This window comes from Manacus vitellinus, unplaced genomic scaffold (assembly GCF_001715985.3).
Source record: "Manacus vitellinus isolate BGI_N305 unplaced genomic scaffold, ASM171598v3 scaffold_0_pilon, whole genome shotgun sequence".
NCBI classification, from domain to species: domain Eukaryota; kingdom Metazoa; phylum Chordata; class Aves; order Passeriformes; family Pipridae; genus Manacus; species Manacus vitellinus.
In genome coordinates, this window is record NW_021938789.1 from 8,484,523 (window position 1) to 8,506,216 (window position 21,694).

The 21,694-nt window shown below is 35.6% G+C and overlaps 1 protein-coding gene across 5 annotated transcripts in view; it reads right to left on the bottom strand.

Moving 5' to 3' along the window:
- Positions 1 to 21,694, bottom strand: part of RAB28 (RAB28, member RAS oncogene family) — a 62,942-nt gene that overhangs the window by 25,113 nt on the left and 16,135 nt on the right. For all 5 annotated transcript variants that reach the window (XR_001920025.2, XM_018067375.2, XM_018067366.2 and 2 more), the window contains exon 4: positions 16,168 to 16,297. Coding sequence is in view for 4 of the 5 variants with exons in the window: in XM_018067375.2 (XP_017922864.1) it covers positions 16,168 to 16,297 (130 nt within the window). In the remaining variant the exon portion in view is untranslated. The remainder of the gene's footprint in view (positions 1 to 16,167; positions 16,298 to 21,694) is intronic.

A 21,694-nucleotide genomic window follows, 5' to 3' on the forward strand; every position in this document is an offset into this window, starting at 1 on the left:
ACTCTGTCAGAACGAAACTACTCACTTGGCATTTTGTTTGTCCTACCTGTTCCTTCTTTTCATTTCAGAAATGATAGTGGGAAATTTTTAGGGAATTCTAACTGAACAACACAAAAACAAGATGTGCAAGAAACTGGAAGAGATAAACTTTTTGGGTTCTTGTTTGCTAAACACGTTTGTTATGAAGTCATGACGTACTTACACGTATAAGCAGAAAAAAATGACAAAATAACTTTAAAAGAATTTACATTGCAACCCAGCTCATCTTCACCAGTTGCCCATGCAAAGAAAACAAGGACACATTGTAAAGACAGATGTGTCAAATGGAAATCATACCAAACCTTCAAATCCAAAACATCTGGCTGCACACCACAGGCTATACTGTTGGGGGCAAAAATGATACTGAAGGTATCCACAAGTGTGGAAACCCCAACACAGGAGCTGGAAGTGTAACAAAGCAACAAATACCAAGACCAAGATAGTGACAGCACCAATTATGATATGCTGTAATCTGCTAAGATTAAAAGCCAACAGACACCTCAACAAACTCAATTAAAAAAAAAAACTGCAGCTTTGAAGAAACTTCAAAAGCGTCTTTGATTATTAATTAACATTCTGCTGCCACACAAAACAGTCAAAGATTACAACCATGTATCTGCCAGGCTTCCAAACTGTATGAAGACAACTCCACATCCAAATGTATGCTCTGAAGGAGTATCAGTGCACACTTACATAGTAAGCTTGAGCTAAGTGAACTCAGTGTCCACCTACCACAGGGTAACCTGATGGGACAGGTCACACCTGCTCACACTGACACCATACATGCCACATCTGGGAAGGCCTTGCAGTGACAATGTCTCACTTATGGAATAGACCAGCTAGGACAGGTTAAAAGGAAATTGCCCAAACTCCAGAGATACATATACATGGTCCTTAGGTCACAGAGCATTTTATATTCCAGCCCCACCACCCCCAGCATCCGTAAAGACAAAATGTTCTTGAAGGAACTACTTTTTTTTCTCTGAAAGCTCCTTATAAAAGGTGGATTGAACAAGGAACAGCCTAAATCTTTCCTCTTTCTTTTAAATACTCAACATCTGATAAATTCTCTGCCTGTTTCTGTCCAACAGATTAGTCAGATTTGGTCACCTGGACTGAAAAAAAAGAAATCCTATGATTACCTCAAAATGCTTAAAACATGAGCAGGACTATAATGCCTGCAAAATATGGCACAAGGGAAGTATTATCCTTCTATGCTTAGTCTTGGAACTTGGGAATTTCAATGAACAAGATCCCTCATTAGAATCACATGGGGACAGATGTACTTACATGGTGGGTGGGCATGGGTGGACATCAGCCCCTCCAACCCCTATAATGAGCAATTTCCTCAGATTCAAAGAAAAATTTCATAAAAAGTTAAAGAGAAATGGCAAGTTGCCTCCTATTACCACTGGTCTAACTGCTTGGGCTGCTGGTTCTATAAAACAGGTTTTTTTCAAAGAAAATTATTGTTAAAACCATTTGGCTGAAAGTGAAGAGCTATTGAAAAGTAGAGTCAAACTGGCAGCTTGCTCTTAAAATTCCCCCCACCACTTTTATAAGTATCGTTTTGCTTGTGGCTTTTAACAGCTGTTCACACACGCCTAAGCTAGATGTGAACTTTTATTTTCCCAAAACTAAATGGGAAGCTTTAAACAGCATCTGATTTAATTTTTTTTTAATTAAAAGCAGAGGTTAAAAGGACCATGGAAATGGATGATGCAGCTGTGCTGATGCTAGGGAAAAGAATTCCAGAACAAGAAGTGAGGTAGAGTAAACATGAAGTAAGTTTCACAACACTAAGTGCACACCACATTAAGTGATTCTTTTTTAGCTAATAGCAATTTAACTCTGTGTGTCTTCAGAAATGTTTTTCAAAATTAAACTAAATTGTATTTTGCAAATATAATACAATTTGGATATCTAGTATGCTTTTGAGCAATTCTAAAATTAGTTCCAGAATGAAGTGGCTTCACAGGTTCCAATTATTCCCATATTCCTTTAGAAACTCAGAAAACTCAGACACACAACTCAGAACTAACTCGCTAATATTGCCATATATATTTACCGTTTGGTTCTCAAAAGAATTCAACCTCCCCTGCATTTAAACATCTTAGAATAATTAAATGTTTAGAGTCAGATTTGCAATGGTACTGAGAGACTGAAAGATGCAAGCAGGTATTCATAGGAGCACTTTTAAAAGTACCAACTAGGCAATGGCTTAACCACCTCTGAAAGTCTCACCAGACAGCAGTCTACATTTTTAAGCACCAGTATGCTCAAAAAATTCTTTCCTCTTGGCCTAATTACTTAATACATAGCACCAGATAATAAATTCAAACAAACAACCCACAGAAATAATAAAGGTTCCATGGTTTATTTCTACTTGTACACATAAAGTACAAAAGCACACAATGACAATACAATAATTCTAGATAGATATTTAAAGGGTCTTTTCTACTAAAATTCTTATGAAAAACATAAAAGCATTTCTAAAGCAGAAAATTCATAGGATTATGAAGGAAATGCCACATTAATTCGTGTGGATTATGTACCCTGCAGACTGTAACAACTCCAAAAGAAATCTTTTCCAGTGCACTAGTAGAGCTGCTATTGAAATCAAAAGACTTCGGTAGTTCATCCATCAAGCTTATTCAAAGAAGCTGCTAGAACTTCCATGACTAATATAGTACAACCCAAAAGAAAAACCAAACAAAACAAACAAACAAACAAAAACAAACAAAAGAAAAAAAAAAAAAAGAAAACAAAACCTTGGTGTCCATACTGGGCTGATGAAGTGACACTCCCAGATCATCTATGGATGAAAAAGAAACCAAACAACATCAAGAGCATTCCCTCTGCACTAAGCACAAGGAACTAAGTGTAAAGAGAATGGAGAAGATGAAAAAGTGGAAGAAGAGAGACATCTAATCCAGCCTGGACAGCAGAGTCTAACAGAGAGAGGTAGGTGGAAAAGAAAATTATAGTGATCCAATCATTTGTTTGCCTCCCTTGTCCACCCACATACAAGAGACTCAAGAATGAGAAATAAACTACTCAGAATAAATCTGAAAATCTGAGCTAATCAAAACCACGAATCCAGAATATTCTAATCACTTCCAATAAAACACTACAACCTGGATCCCTGCCTAGGGTTCCCCTGGGACATTCCTCGTCTTTGATGATGTGAAGCCTTGATTTCTGTTGGGTTAGTTCCTTGCTGAATCCAAGGTACAGTCAGACAAAAGAAATATAATTCACAAGTAAAACGGTTTATGCAGGTGCATATAAATTACATTTGTGCACTTTAACACATCAAAGGTAACAAATAAAAGTTCACTACAGGTAAACACACTGACACAGCAAATACAGTATTAACATTTCTGAATCTTTACCAAAAAACCCACCATGACTTAAGAACCAAGATTAGTATACTGTACAACACTTGCAGACAAAATGATTCATAGTGGACCAATTTACACGTTTCATTGTAGAAAGAGCAGAAGGAAACTCAATTTCCATAACTGCAAAGTGGTTATAAGTCGCTTTTTGTTTAGATTCTAAAAACACTATCCTCAGCACTACAAACATATATATAAATCAATTATAAAAGTATCGTTCAATGAAAAGACAAAAGGAACTATCAATGATCAATATACATTTTGATACAGTTCCTTAATATTCCACTAATGAGTTGGAAAAAAACTGGTCAAGCAAACTCAGAAATGGATACATTCTACAAATAGGACAGAGGTGAACCCATACTATAAAATGCTCAAAAAAGGATAGCACAGAAAGACAAAATGCCTTGCTACTATATTTCTTTGTCAAGAGGATATCAAAAGTCCTTTCTTTTCCCTGCTGTCAGTGAGCCTGAGCTTAAATGTATGAGAAGTTAGTTCCCAAAAGGAGCACAGATATTTTCCTGTCCTGAGAATTCTTAGCTGGAAGTGTTCGCCTCAGGTTAAACAATTATAAAAGCACGTGGTTCTGCAACCTAACAAATAAAGCATAACACAGTAAAAGTAATCAAATTCAAATGGAAAGAAAGCGTAACCATTTTCATCAATAAAGCAACATAATCTGCTCAAGACAAGGGAAGTGGTTTTATTGCATGTTTGCTCAGTGTTCCCTTTGATCCTTGGTTTCCTAATCACTGACTGGGTTTAGAACATCACTTCATTTAGAACCTGATTTTGTTTCCTTATGGCAGCAGGACTTAAAATGTTAGTAGAGTCTAACATGAGAGAAAAACTGACAGCATTTCAAAATGATCTGTTCTAGTTCAGTCTGAATACTCAACATGAAGCAAGAGCTGGAGAACAAAATATTATGCCCTGTGCCATGCAGTTCATTATAAAACAAGGCTAAAAATCTCTAAAAGAAATCTTGGTCACACTGATGTCAAAGGCAAAACAGTACTGCTGACAACAGAACTAGAAACTCAGTTTTAAATTTATGATTTTTCAGTTCCCTCTCAAAGTAGATCAAATCCTAAAGCTTATCCTCACCTACTTATTTCAAAATTAAGATATGAGAAGAGTTAACAGTTGCTTTGGTGACTGCTCAAGACCAAAACAGTGGATTTATAAGTTTGCTTCAAGATGGTTTTCTGTCCATTTTGCACTCTAGTTCCTGCTTCCATTGCCACGCTCTAAGCTTAAAAATATGAAGGAAACTTCAGTGTTGCTTCACTGCTTTTGAAGGCAGTGAGACCTCTTGGAACAAGTGAGGACAAATGTATACGGTGGGACTGCGACGTTGCTATAGTGCCCTTTCATGAATAGTAATTACTCTGCAAGTGTGTAAAGCAGACAGGTCCAGTTGCATAAGGCTCAATGCAGGTTTTATGAACTGCAGAAAAGCATGATTAGTAGGGGGGGGGAACATGTTTCACACTTTTATTGTAAAGAACATGAGAATCTCACAGAAAGTGCCAGAACAGATGTTCATAAATTGGGCCCTTAATCTGCAGCACTTTCCAGGTTTTAAGCTATATCCACTGGTCTGTAGAACATATTCCTCTCTTTTTAATATAATTCTTCTGTTTAGTTTTTTTAATAAATAAGTTTATGACTTTAGTAGTGTTGCCAGCTGTTCAATTTTGATTTACTGTCAGAGTCTGCTTTAATATATAGTGGCTTTTGTGGCTTACCCATATAGATTACATTTTAAGCTTCATGATATCACTATAAAGCAGCTGGAAAAAGTACTGGCTGTGCTCAGAAACCAGCATTATTGCCCTAGTGATCAACCACTGAAACATGCAACTACACCAGCAACCATTCTCTAATAAACTTTTGTATACACCATTCCCAAAATAAAACTGCAAAACTTACGGTGTAAGAAGAGGTCATCTTAACACATGTAATTTAAAAAGCTAGACCAAGAAAATTGCTAAATTATTAATTAGGCTGTGTATTAGCTGGCAATAGAGATCTCTATAATGACTGTTCTTCATTCTTTCATTACATTGCTTCCCTTACTTCTACTGTTTAGCCTGAGACAACTTAAGAAATAAAAGATTTTAGAACTGTTTTATAGAGTGCTTTCTAGAAATTTTCTTTCAAGTGTTGTTTACTGAATATTACTATGAAAGAACTGTCAGCACTCTATGTTCATAGAGAACCATTTTTAATCTCACAGAATTACAATACAACCAGACTAGGCTTTTTACCTTCATTATCTGCAAGTAGTGGGTAATGTTATTAAAATAAACTACCACAAGAGTATTCTTAGAATTGAACAACAAATCAAACTCAAAAACTCTGGATACTCTCTACAGCTGAACTAGTCCAGAATCATCAGTCAGAACTAGGGGTTTCTTATTACACTGAAAATTACTTTTTCTGACAAAATAGATTCCTTTTTCCATGTAAAACTAACTCCCTAAAAAAAATTCCAACCAAGAGAACCAAACAGTTTGATTCAGAAAGATCAGTATGGTGCCTCATGAGAGGGTTTTTTTGTTTGTCTTACACTGCTATTTTCTCCCAAGTTTCAATTTGCCAGCTGGACAGTATCCATGATGCATTATTCTCATGAAGTCCTATCACACCTAGGGGGAAGGCAGACCTACATCATGGAAGACATGAATGGAAAAATAAAATAAAAACAAAACCAGCCTTGCTACCCACAGCATCAGGAGCACAGCCTGTGGGAGAATGAATAATGAAGAGAAGCATCAGCACTGCACATCCTATGAGACATAGCAGTGGCATCTCCAAACCAAAATACCTTCAAGCTTTTCCATAATGCTTTTGAAGGGGGACTGGGAAGTAGACTCTAAAATGCCACCATTTTCTATGACGTGAACAGAATATTTTTGAAACAGTTCAGCTTAGCAGCTTGACCAGCAACTCCTATACACTGCTTTCTTGCTTCTGCATGCCTACAGCAAATTACATTTCAAAGTCTCCTGCTAATGTATAAAGTAAGTTTTTAGCAACTGAGGGTCTCTCTTCCTGTCCACAGTATCAAAGGTGTACTATCTGTACGAATCTTGTTTTTTCCAGTCTTCATTTTAAATTATCTACCACAAAAAAATGCTTGATTGCAAAATCCAACAATTTAAAGTTGCTCTCAATATACACAATGATTATATCCCTGTATTTTTCCAAAGCAAGCCTTTCTCAAGACATTTTATTATTCTGTGTGTTCCATTCAACTATTTAGTCTGTAGCTTTTTTTGAATTGGTGTTTCTTTAGCATAAGAAACAAAAGTGCAATGGTCCTGATAGCAGTTTTCAAATGCTATTACATAGGAATGATTGAGTTCTCCAGTCAAAAGTCAGAAAAAGGTAATGTTATTCTTCTTTTTGTATACATATTTCAAAACTTTAGTGAATTATACCATCACATACTAGTATTATACTAGTATGGTATATTTCTGTTATTACACATAATTAAGCAAAGATTGAACAATACTCACAAGTAAAAGAAAAACCACAAAGTATACAGATTAAAAAGTGTAATCCAAAAGAATACTATAATCTAGAGGTTAGTCTTGAAAACATCAATCTCAGAGGAGCTCACTAAACGTGCTCTAAATTCACATCCATGTAAACAAAATTTTTTATCTTAAGCACTACTTCTGCAAAAAAAATTAGTTACAAAATCAAAAATGTATCATGAAAATTTCATAGGGAGCTCAGTATTTTTTAAATAGAAACTATGTGCAATATACAAAAAGCTCTCCTCTCTTAAGACCTTTTCTTAAATAAATAATTTAGGTTACTAATTTATCATTCATCATCACTGCGCTCCCCCTCCTTAATCGACACATTTCAGTAAATCTTAATTGATTTTTAACTGATTTTAACTGAATTTAATGCTATAGAATCTTAGATCTCTCCTTTGAAAACAAGCATATTTTGAGGTTATCCTCCAAATCATGAGGGCTGGAAGCACAGAGTGTAAATAACAACAATAACAATAATGCTGTCTGCATTTAAACTACCTGGCTTACCTCAGTGATCTGTTAAGATCAAAGTTTGATACTGGCTTAGTAGTTACTCCCATGGTAACACCTTCACAGGCTCAACTACACACATAAGTAATGAAATATCTTTTTATTTTTCTAAATACCATTTTTCCCCTCAAAAAAACATGACCTATAAAATACACCAAAGTAGACAGTGGAAAGAAATGGCAGCACAATTAGTACCTCATCAAGACATACCATCTCAAATACTGGAACAGTGAAGAATTCATAACCATAAGTGCTTAATGTCTTGAAGGCTTTAATATGCTTAAAGCTCAGAATGTCTCATGTATGGAGCTGTAACTGTAGACTAAACTTTACACAGCACTATTCCACTTCTCTTGCAAATCCCCAATAAACACAGTGATGTCCTGACAGTTACACTATTTTAAAATACATATAAATGCATTTCCCATAACTTTTCTTCTTTGTTCTTAAATCTGCATGCACATAGCTCGTATTATAGCACTAAGAGAGTGAAGGTTATCCATTATGATTATTCCCCATATTAGCACAGACTATCCTTCATCCTCTAAATTGAGCTGGTTACCTCCAATAAAAGTCTTAAATTTTTGTGGTTCACTGAAATAAACAGAAAAAGCTTAAGTTTACCCTGCTGATTAGGAAGAAACTTCTCTTCCACACTTTCTGCACATATAGAGTAGTAAATATATTCAATTACTATATACATTTCAGTTGAAGTTGCAGAGTACATATAAATTCTGTACAACTGTTACTATATTTATCAGTCTGACTCTGAAACTGTGAAGCTTTACAAAAAGATTAGCTTACTGACTTCTCTAGTTTTTAAAAATAGTGCTACAATAGCACTTGTCTTTTTCCTAACTTTGTCTGAAATCCTAATACTAATGCCCTATTCACACCCAAAATTTGGTTATCCTCTCTCATCAACTTTCTTCAATAATAATATATGAGAATATATTTCCACAGTAGCTAATGGAGACATTCCTACAAATCAATGTGCTGCAGTGATACAGAAATAAAAGCTTATTTCACTGTAATGATGCTTCCAGACTTCCCTCAAGTCAGGTGGTTACTTGCAGTTAATGATCTGTGACATACCACACAAGTAGTCCTAAAAAGACTTATTATCCACTGCATGTGCAACAATATTTGCTTTATGGATGGCTAAATGAATGAAGACATTCAATGTAACTGTAAAAGTAAAATCAAAAGAAAACTTACAAGTAACATGTTTTCTTTGAGTAAAAGAGCTGTGAACATTTTCCATTAATACTTAACCTTTTGCTGGAGCAGTGCAACCACATATAATGCTTGAATCCATAAAGCCCAAGAGCTGCTCAGGGTTAACACTGATTAACTGCCCCCAATCAAATGTTATAACTTTTAAAAATTTCAGAGAGCTTCCCTCCACTAATGAAATCAAATTGCATTTATGTCATATGGCAAAGATGGGAGCAGGACAACTTGCAAAGAAAAGAAATTCTGTCCTGTCTTAAAAACAGGAATTTTTTTCAATCCAATAAAAAACACATGAATTTGATTGGGTTTTAAAACTACATACTTTATGCTGCACTGACTTCCATTAATATACTGATAGAAAAGAACAGTGAATTGAATTAAAATAAACTACAATCCAAAAGCACAATATCTCCCATGACTCAGACTGTGCAGACATTCACACATTTTCTGTTTATAATTTTTTTCATTTACTAGACTCAGCTTTTGTCCACCATATGTCCACCGTAGATTAACTATTCCCTTAGGTACAATTAAGGGCTTTCCATTTGTTGTAAGAAGACTTAAGTATGAAGGACGCAGCCAGAAAAAACATTTCTACCTAAACCAAAAACAGAAGCACATTCAGCCTGGACTATAGTTTATGCAGCATCTTTTTTATTGGACGTATGTCTACATTGCTAAATAAACTACAGACAAAATCCATGGAAACAGTAAGAGAGATCTCAGCATTTCATTTGTGTATTATAAAAATACGACACATATACTGTTCTAACCTTTGTATTTAAACAGTTTACTTCTATTTCCATTTTTCAATGACATTTTTAAAGATTTTTCTGAATTTAAGCACAACTGTTAGGGAACGAGAATATATTATTTACTGGCACTTCTGTCACACTGGTGTTTGAGTTCCAACTACACTAACAGCAATCTACCAGGTCCCTGACCTTGGTCATAGTTCTTAGTTGGTCTCAGCAGGCAAAACTTACATGCACAAAACAAAAACCTGGAGTGCAGCTCCAAGATTTTAAGTGTAGGAAGAAGAAACCAGTTTATTCATAGTCACTAAAATAAAAAAGCAGAACAAAAGAATTTTCCAGTAGTTGGACAGTGTATGACTATCCTCACCTTCTTGTTAAAGCACCATGTGATCCAAATGAGAAAACAATTTCCACAGTTTGCATATATCTAAACTGTCCTGGTTCAAATGAATGTAAATTCATTGATTTTCATAGAATTACACCTGTTTATATCAGGGCTCTGTCTAGCTGTACAACTCTCAAACTCAGACAAGCCGTATAACAGTAACACATCTTCTGTGTGCAAGCTGTGTATATTGTTCAGCTTCAACCCTGTACTGAACCCCACAGTTCAGCAGACCACAAATCGAAAAGTAAGCTCACTACTAACTAATGCTATCTGGGCTTAATACAGGCAGGGCAGAAAACTATAATAAGGATTATTAATTATTTTTTGAGCAGTACAAGAGAAAAGATTTCCCCTTTCAACTCTTTTTTTTTTGGTGTGGGTACTCTGGCAGAGGTCACTTGGCTTTTGAGAGCCACCATCAAAACCTATCCCGTATACATGCTTCAGTAACAGCTGCAGCACTGGAAGAAAGTACAGAAGTCTAAAAATTTGCCTTTAACGGGGTTACTTAGCAGCTTCTGTATCCACTGTGCCTTCCCATCCAAGAGATCATTTTATGAAGGATTCTGAAAGAAGGGTCCAAGTAAAACATGAGCTGATTTGTAATCAGATGCAACAAATACCTTTATCACAGTAGATCACATGAAGACTAGAGCCAGAATGGAACACATGCACAGATCCTTGTGATCTTTCCTGCCATCTATTTTTCCTTCTCAGACAATGGAATATGGCAAGGTAAATACCACACAACAGCAATAAACCTTCCTTCTTTTGTTCTGTATAATTTTCTGTGAGCTCAGATCCTTTCTAAAAAAAAAGAGCACTTGAGGCTCGGGCTCTGTCTACGAATCACAGTTTAGGAGGTTTGTCCACATTGGAATTTAACAAACATAATTACATAGATGTCTTCAGTATGGATGGTACTCAGCAGCATTAATATTAAGCCAAGCATGATTAAGGATCCAAATCTTGCAAGACAGATGCTTTCTCAGACAAGCAAGGTGATTTTCTCATTGAAAAAATGCATATGTTTCTAAAGTTACAGAGCACATTCAGACACTGGGTTGGAAATATAATATTATGGTGAATAAAAGATCATTTTCACATGATTTTCCCTTTCATTAATTTAAGTTTCTTATTAAAAATAATTTTTAATAAAGTTACCTGGCTACTGAAACAAAAAATCCATAAGACTGCAATTTTCTATTAATCTTACAAGTTTGCTGAGACAAACATGCTATACATATTTTAAAACAGGGTATCATTCTACATTTATTCAAATCAGTTGGTAAACTGAGTGTAGCACAGGACAAGGTCCTCTTTCTGAAGGAGTCTCTACATGTAAGTAGTTTACCCTCCAATCCCAGGAGCATGTGTGAGGCTCAGGTGACCAGACCCGCTGTCAGGCATACAGGAACTTCAGTTTAATCAGGCATAAGACTCAAAAGAACAGGGGTCTTTGCATTACCTGCTCAACACTTGTCTTAACTACAGGTGAAATACCTAAAAAGTACAAGCCCACAGGAAGCAAGAACAGAAAATAGCTGGGGGAGGCTGGGAGGGACAAGAGTGTGAATGCACGGCTCTGAATTTTAATAAGCCAGAATCTCAAAATGAGTATTAATGAAGAAATTTTCTGAGTACAGAAAATGTACTCAGAGACTAAGTATATAAGGCAGCAATAGAGTCCAAAAGCAGACTGGGCATGTCCCATTACCAGCCAGATTCACATTAGTACACAGTACACCAAATATTAACTCGTATCTGGGGTGGAAAATGTTTCTTTCTGCACTCAGATAAGATAGGTAAAAACATTTTACGTTGCCTGTAAAGGCAAGTTAAAGGGTACACTAAAATGTAACCTTTAAACTTCACAATGTAACAGCACACCACTTCCTGTTCAGAGATAGCACTCCCAGATCAATTAATCATGGCTAAGACGAACAAATGGTCAACATTCTTAATTAGTGCTGATGCATTCTCCTCTGTGCCCCCATCTGTCATGAAGACTGTTTAAAAATCTGAGTTATTAGTCTTTATTGAGGAGTGGATCTGGTTAATATCTGTAAGAATGCAAATCATTCATCTAGCCACTATACACTGGTACCTGATAATTCCTACCCCCTACATAAGCTACAGATAACCACTGTCCTCAGACCATCTTGGTAGCTATAAATCAAAACGAGTGTGGCTCCCAAGCAACCTGGGTTAATTTTTGTTTACAATACATCCACTGAAAATGTTGGTAGGACACTTGAGGAGACTGCTTATAGATTAGTGCAGAAGAAAATATATAAAGTAGTCAAGGCAGAAAGGAAGGAAACACATCAGTCACACAAAACACAGTAAACCCTCTCTCATTCACACTTAATGACTAGAAGATCCATTGTGATCACTGAACTTTATCAATACCAAATTTAAGCAAAGATCCTAAGTGCACAAAACACAATTCATTCACTTGATAATTATAGTTTCATTTATACGAGTCAAAGTATTTGACAGCAACATATCTACAGAAGTTTTAAGCTATTGCATTGAAACTCAAAAGCATTTGTTTAAACTAAGGTTTACTCCCCAACTTCCAGTGCAAAGGAATTGGTATTAGCAACACTGAAAAAAGCACACTTCAAATATACTTTGTATTAAATAAGAATGTAATAACACAAAGTAAATTACGAGGAAAACCAAATATAAGATTCAATATCAGCTGTAAATTTCAGGATTATTAAGATCTTTTGACTTATAATTAGTAGGGAAAAAGAAGTTTTACATTAAATTTTACAATTTTTTCTGTTGTTCACCAAACACACAGACAAAAATCTATGGAAAGACAGAGACTTAATTGATAACTCAACACACGTGCAGAAAGCAGGTGTGGCCAAGATCTTGATTCAAATCAGTTTTCTACTCTCTGACCATGCATGTAGATCAAGCTACGGAAAAAAAGGAAAAATGTACAGGAAGGAAGAAAGAATGAAAACTGAAACCAAGTATCCAGGAGTAAAGCCAGCAACCTTAAATAAAGTACTACTTTTACAACTAAGGTCTGCATCTCTGAAGTTCTTGTTTTACCAATTATTTTTAATAAATTAGCGGACAATGACAGTCCTTCATTTTAGCTACTACTGAATAAAAAAAAAACAAAACAAAAAAAAACAAACAAACAAAAACCAAAAACAAAACAAACACCAAAAAAAGGGGGGAAGTTCCAGAATTTAGATGTCAATTCATACTGCTCTACTATTTTCAAATAAATTTCTGACGAATGAGAGACTTGTGACTGATTGGAGCTTTTAAAGTAGAAATTACCTTTCCACTGTTTCATGACTAAATCTCTTGCAATCACAATAAGACATTTTAATAGATTGACACCACTCCGAAGTTAATTATCATGCTTTAAACAGACACAGCAGTTTATTGTGTTCATGCTTCTAATCTATTTCAATGTACAATGAAACAGAATAACACAAACAAAACTAGCACTGAACAATTTCTTCAAGTTTTGTGGAATGTTAGAGAAATCCTTGCAAACTTAACATTTAACAGAATGACTATAAATTGATACTAGAAACCAATAATAAATTACCTCTAAAACTGCATGATTTAACAGTTAGTACCCAGTTATGCACCATATACTGTTATATCTCAAGTAATTTACTTTCAATGACAAAATTACTCAAGGAAATTATTTTCCTCTAATAGCATTCAAGTATACAGTTTTCTACATTACATTGTGAAGAAAAATATTTTTGTTTTCTTCAAAGCTTTTTTTTTTAACTATAGTTTTACTCCTATTTCTGAAGCACTAGAGCTTCAGAAATAGATCCCAGGGGTATCTACCCCAAAATGGAAAAGTACACATATATTTCATAAAGTATTACCATGTGAAAAAAGACAAAGGATAGCCTAAGCCCAAATTAAGTAACTAACTTTAGGACAAGGTTTCAAAATGGAAGGTTTCAGCTGAGTTCCCAAATTCTTATCTAGGTATCTAAATATTGTCCCAAAGGTTTCCAGTTGCTGTGAATGAAAATAACTCCATTCTTCACAATTTTTAAACACTTCTATCAGAAAGCAAGTTAAGTGTTAGAATAACTTGTCTGTGTATATTGACATTTCCAATCTTTAGGTCAGCATACCTGGATATTTTCCTAAAAGGCATGTATAGCTCAAAAACCAAGTACAATCCTGTGACAGAAACTACTGCCTGAAAGTATTTCTCCTGTATGATGCAGGAGGTCAAGTGAGTTCATCAATTCATCAAATGGCTTTTCCTGGCTTTAAACCTGTTACTGCTCTTGCACTGTATGTCAGTGTTTCACCACTTACTAAGTAAAGAAGTTGAACAAGTGATTCCTTCTCAATAGCTTGTTAGTACTGGTACTTTTATCTTTTCATAATACACAAGAGTCAACACCATCCTTCTGTGTAAGCACTTTGTTTTCTCTTTATGTAACAACAGGAGCCTGGCTACAGTTTCCTCTCACAGGCCATTAATTTTTTAGTATTGGGGTGGAAGTCCTCCTAGATATTCTTCTCCTCCTACAGATCTCAGAAAAGCAATACACTTCTAAAATCTAATTTTTATCATACTGAAACAAAAATAAAGCAAAAAAATACCTCTGTAAACAGTAACCCCTGCATAATCAACATGTACAACAGCAACAAACATCCTCAGCATTATGCAAAAGCACTATTTTGCTTCTTTTCTTTATATACAGCTTCTGAAAGAAAACAAGGTTGCAAGCACACTGTTCCTTCAGTTGCTTTTTTCATAAAATGAAAGCCCTTTCACTAGCCAGTGTCAGCCACTACCTGAAAACTCATCTAGGAAACCAGATTCTACTTCCAGATGCTTCCAAGGAAACACTTGGATATTAAAGATATGCAGGCATGCATATGTGAAAAATAACAGAAATAAAATTCCTCCAAATGGAAACTGGTGTCTGATTTTCTACCTTTATGGTGTCACTTCAGAAAAAAAAACATTTTTTATCCTATGTTACAGTGTATCTTACTGTAAATACTTCATAAGATTTGCAGAACTCCAGAGAAGAAATCATATTTTGGGGCAAAATATAAATCAGTGAAAAATATTTTTCATTTGAACTTCAACAGAATCTGTATTATTGACTCCAGTCTGCTAGAGTACAACACTGTCTATGTTATGCTTTCAGAAGTGCTATTTATATATTGTAACTCTAAGAGCTTCTTTGTTTTCTTCACAGGAAATTAGTCTTTCATAATTAATATCATAAAATGTTACAGCATCACTGTAGTACAGTTAATGGTTCTGACTTAAAATGTTTTGTCTCTGTATTGTTTTCAAATGCTTTTAAACAATTTTAACTTGCTGGGTAAGGTCTTTTTTCAGGTTTGCTCACGACATGGTCACTGTAACATGACAACAAATTACTTGGAAAGTGAAAAAAATCAAATCTTTTTTTGCTGTTCAAGTAAATATATTTATGATGCTTAAAAATTATGTATATGCTTCTACCATTTTGTTTCAAAAATTGCTAGATGTTTCAATAATATAATTTCAATAGAAAAATGGTAGGAGAGCCAGGACGGTAATAAGGATGTTTCTGTAAGATTTCTTAGTTGGAAACGGGGGAATTTGGAATCCATCTAATTAGGAAAATAACTACATGATGATTATTTAAAGTTGCGTATTTTGATGGTTAGAATAAACCATTGTATGATACTTACATGATCAAAAAGAGGACAGGTTAAAAAAAATCCCAAAACAACATGAAGTTAGTCACTTCATGTAAAACTGCAGATAGCATAAAAAAAAGTCAAATAAACAACTCATAAGTATTACACCTAGGGAATAGTGCAGTTATTTTAAATATATACCAATACTTAACCTAGCAGTCCTTTGACATACAGAATCATGAAATATACCTGTTACTACAAAGAGAAATGCTTTCCAGATCTCCATTCCAGACACGTGCCATGGCTATATCCTGGGGCCGTGTCAAATCCAAGCATGGGCGAGTGATCTCTCCACTCCTGTGTGCTGCTCTCCAAGCAAAGAGAACACCGGGAGAGAGGCTGAAGGCTGGGCAAAGAATGGTACAGCAAGTCCTGTAACCTGTCTGCCTAGAGCCAGAATCCTGAGGTGTACCCAAGTTTGACTTCTGTACACAGCAACAACACACAAGATAGTATTTAGTTTCATTTCACCAAATACATATACCCTATGTAATTTCTTTAATAGCAAACCACATCGAGAGTATATAAAATAATATGTAATATGAGTAACTTACTTTTATTTCCAACCAAGGCCACAAGTGGCTGTGTTTCTGATTCTTCATTCACTTTTTTTACCACATTATACCAGTCTTCTAAATTTTCAAAACTCTGGACATTGGTAATATCATAAACCAAGAGAACACCCTAAATAAAAAGATATATTTTAAACGTTACAGATTGTAAAAACACTTTAATACGGTAAAATTTGCATCAGTCTAAATTATTATTATCATCATCATCGTCATCGTCATCATAAAATAGAGCATTAACAAACAATGGCATCATATCTTATGAGGATCAATTAAAGGGATTCTAAACTTTTGAGGTATACACGTCATTACAGTATTACTCCCATATTCCATGTGTTTCAAATTCTACAATGGCAGAAAAAATATGGCAACACAGTAAAGAGCACAATTAGTTATATCAGAAATATTAAAAACTCCATTTGCTTTATGGGAAACTCAAAAAAGTATTTCACACTAATAGGAAGATAAAAATTGCACTGGAGAAGGACTTTTACCTAATACTAGTTGTAGTTTCACTTTTCCTATTTTTGAAAAAAAAAATAATAAAAAAACGATATTCAATTTTACATTTCTGTGCATTGTCTGACTGTCATGTTTCTGCTGTCTGTCGGGGAGAAAGACCAGACTCCCCTTCTTCAGTGCTGTAGAAGACAAGCAAGAAGTACTGGTGAGCTTTAAACTTTCAAAAGAAAACTAAAGATACGGTCAGAACTCAAAAAGAAGGATGTCCCATATATTTCAGAGGTTTTGGGCCAAGCTGCAGGTATAAAATACTCAAAGCAGACATTACTGAGGATTACTCAGCACTAATAGCCAATATTATAAAGCACAGCCTATTAACAGCCCAAATGTCATCCCTGTCCCCTCCACAATTCTAAGATCAGCTCTCAGATCTCAATTATTGACTCTTCTGCCCCTTCCTTCCACTACACCCTAATAAAGTCAGTATCTTGTAAATGAGGAATAAAATCAGAATTTCAGTTGCAGTTATTCTCATGGAGTTCACACCTAGGACAAAAAAACCCTGCAATTGCACACTGTTTCTCACATGAAATTTTCACAAATACTCTGAAGAAATAATGTAATGCACACAAAAGTAGCTGGTTCAATGACCCCCTATCAATAGAAAAGATTTTTCAAGTCAAATTTTTTCAGGCATTTGTCTGGGCCCAGTTTTAATTGATAGTTTCACAAGAAGTGTCTTAGATCACAACATAGAGTGTACACTTAATTAATTTCACATATGACAAAAAAAATGGTACAGACTGTAAGATTACTTGAGAATAGTTTAGATTATATGATGAGAAACAATCTAAAAATAATAGGATGCAATTCAATAAATACCATGACAAGTTCAAAGGAAGTAATAATCAAGTGCACACTAGGAAGCATCTGGCTCTGTAACAGGTTCCATACAATAGGATCAAGGTGTTACAGATCGCAGTTGAACATGTCAGGCTTATTTTGCAAATATCACATTGGCATGAAACATTCCAGATGAAACAATGCATCCAGCTTTGGACACTGAGTATCAAAAAAAAGGTAGAGTAGAATTCTAGAGACCAGTAACAATATCAGAGGTTTAGAAACCATGACTGACATGAGAAAATTGGTCAAAAAAAATGGACAGTTCAACAAACACAAGACTGATGGTAGGCATGATGATGCTGGTACAAGTTTCAAGAGAAGATAACAGTTCTCTTTGCATCTGATCTTACACATAGTTTGCAGATGACACTAAACTGGGAGGACCAGCCAATATGCCTGACAGCAGGGCTATGCAGACATGCTCAGGGAATGGGTGAACGGAAATCTTTCAACATTCAAAAAGGATAAATGCAAAGCCCAGTAGCTGCAGAGGAATAAATAATAAAGGCTGGTGGGACTGACTGGCTGGGCAGCAACTGAAAATGATCTGCAGGTCCTGTTAGACAGAAAGCCAAATCTGAGCCAGCAATGTTCCCTGGCAGCAAGGATGGCCAACTGGGCTCAATTAGCAGAAGCACAGCCACTAAACCAAGCAACTGTTCTACTCAGCACTTGTAGGGTCATATCTAAAAGAATGCATCCAGTCAGAATACATCCTAAGGCCCCTCGAGACATCAGTGAAGTGGAGTAAGTTCAACAGAGGGTCACCAAGACAATCAGAGGTTGGAGCATTTGTCCTACGAGGAAAAGATGAGTGAACCTGAATTCTTCAGCATGGAAAGGAGGTAGCCCTGGGAGGACCCAAAAACAGCCTTCTATACCCATGAGGAAGCTATGAAGGAGATGGAGCCAAGCTTTTCACAATAGTGCATGGCAGGGGGATGAAACACAATGGGCATAAGCTGAAACAAGAGAAATTCAAGCTATATATCATGAAAAGCTTTTTTACCATTACAAAAATCAAGTGGGTTGATCCAAAGGTTGCCCAGTCTCCATTCTTAGAGGTTTTCAGGAAAGAACTGGATAAATCCTTGAGCAGCCTAGTTGCCTCCCACAGTTGACACTACTTAGGGCAGGAGGTTTGACTTCAGACCTCCTGAGATCCCTCCCACCCTGAACGTTCTTACAAATCTGTGATCAATACGACATGTAGCAATAGGTTTACAGCAATAAGATTATAGCAGGTGTAAAAACAAATGAACAACAAAAAACACCCCATGGACACAGCATGAATGTCAAAGCTCTGAAATACACCACCTATAACAAAGTCACCAACACTGGAAAATTTTTAGGGTTACCAAAAATTAAACAGACATTATACATGCAGCTCTGAAGGAGGGCAACAGATCCTACTGAGATCCCTTCAACTCCTACTTTCTTATGACAGCAGTACCAACCTCTCTCTTTTCCTCCAATGTCAATAACACCTTGGCAAAATAAGTTCTTGTTCCTTAAATTTATATAGCTGCTATTTTCTATGGAACAGCTTTTACCAATTCCTTTAAGGAAATTAAAAATTATGATACACAACTTTATCTTTATTATCTTTCCTTCTTTACCAATCAAATCTAATATTAAGCATCCACTTCCCTCTTCCAACTTTGGTACAGTTTATTCCTTAATATCTTGCATCTCAGTTAACTTCTCCTGTCTTTACCCAAACGCCTGTGCACGTACATAATTGTCTTTCACTATCTAAGTCTTGCTCTAGGAAGGACATACTTGTGTTATTAAATGCTCAATGAAAAAGAAGAAACTCAAGCTAAAGGACAGGTATGGTAAAGGCTAATAAAAAATACCAGCCATAAGGCTGAAGGTTGTAAATGAGGAAGAGCACACGGCAATGCTTCTTTCACGAGCAGTCAAGTTCTCTCACCGGCTTGCAGAAGAGCAGACTAACTAAACCATCTTCAGCACTAATCAGAGTTACATGAAAGAAAAAGTTAAGAGTCTGAACATTTAAGGTTAGCCAACTCTAACTAATTCTTCAACAAAATTCTACTCTGCTATATGTCCTCTAGACAACTGCAGCTCACCCACCCCTTTGGAAGAAAAGGTATTCACAGTGGATTCACTTTGAAAGAGATCATTGAACAAAGTTTGCAACTACAGATTATCTAACTTCCCTTTAGTCCCTTTCTCTGTGATCTGAAACACTGCCTCTAAAGTACATTCTTTTCTTATTTTTTTTTTAATCTTGTCGATATCTGCCATACTTAAGAAACAAAGATGGCAGGCATGACATCTTAGAGATTCAAAAAAAGGCAGCATGGCATCCAGGTCATAAAGAATACTTTCTGTTTAGATTTTTATCACAACAGCACTTTACAAGCAACTTACTATGATATAGATAATTAACAAAGGACTAGTCACGACTCCATGGCTAAAATTTATTTCGCCTTTTTTTATTTAATAGAGAAATCCCATCATTGCTTTCAAAAAAATGTCATATTTTCCACAAACTTACAGTATATGAAGTATAGAACAAGTAGACAGTGTAAAAGTTGTTGTTTCCCTATTATGTATGAGGAACTAAGGTGAAAAATTAACACTGGCCTTTTTACACAAAAATAGTGTATTTCCCTGCAGTGAAAAAGGTTTGAAACACATGGTGGTTGACATGCCAAGAACAGCACGTTAATTCTCTAGTCTCCAGCAACACGTCAAATAGTCCCTGCTTGCATAATTGCACTCTAGTAAGAGAGACATTTTGCCTACATTAGTGCATATGTGAGTGCTTTTTGTTTGGGAATTATAGAGCATTTTCAGAAACAGGTCACTGAAAACTGAGAATATTGCAGAAATTATTTGCTGATCCCTGGAGAAAGTAGAGTCTGCAGTACTCTTATTCTACTAGCAAGCCAATTTATGAGGTAGCATATACTAGATCTTAAAGATAATTTAAACTAGATATGTGGGTAGGGGCAGCAATTACAGGTAAGAGATGGGAGCGGTTCTGAAAGATTTACCACACAAACAGCAGCAGTTATTTTACAGCAGAACTGCTATTATGGAAGTGTTTGTAACCAGCAATATATTCGCATTAGACAATCAACATTTAAAAGGTGTCAAGTTTACATCAAGATTTGTCACAATAAAAGGAAGCTACAGAAAACAGTAATTAAAACCATATGTTTTCTTCTTCAGATTTATCCTCAGCTACCCTCATCCTATGACTGACTTTAGTATGAAGGAACTAAATTAACTTTCAAATTTTCATTAACATTCATTAAATAAGTCAGACCAAAATTCTAAATTATTTTTTCTAGTCACAGAATATTCATTTAGTAAAAGCAACTGCATTATGACACCTTACACATTTCCAGAAATGCTACTTTTGCAAGTGAAAACAGTTTACAGTCCACATTTATTTAACCACTGTTGTCTTTGTTGACACTGAGGACATGGTCACTCAAATATACGTGATTGAGTTGCCATAACTGAATGAGCTACTGTCTATCAGTACAGCTGTGGCACCCGACTACACGATTACTCTTAGCCTCTCTCAATTCTGAGATAAACATGCCAGTTTTAAACAGCTTTCTCTCACTGTTGATTATTAACACCTTTTATTTATAAAGAACAAAGAGCTCTTTTTTCCCCACAGCTTGCAGAGTTCTTCTGACTCACCACTGAAATTCAGCTACCAAGACGGAATGCATCAATTATAATGTTCGAAAAGAGCAACATCAGAGAAGAAAAATGGGCTTAGGGAAAACAACTGCTTCAAGCCAGCAGGTGAACTGCACTTTCTCCAACTGCAACTGCAAGCATGCAAGCAAATTACATAGGTTCACATTCTCAAATCTGCCATTCTTATTTTAAAACATGGCACAAGAAGTTAGGGATCTCAATCAAAATATGGCATCTTAACAGTAACTTAACCAAAAGATCTATCCTAGAGAATTGATTCAGGTCTCATTTTTCAAAGAGAAGGAAACCCCCAGTGGGCAAGGTTTGCAGCAAAGTATAGATGAACGCTCCACTTACTCCCCCCGATATCCTGATCAAATTCCAACCAAGATCCAGTTGAACTCTAGATCATAGATAATCTTTTCAGTTGCTTCTTAGATTCTCAAAACTT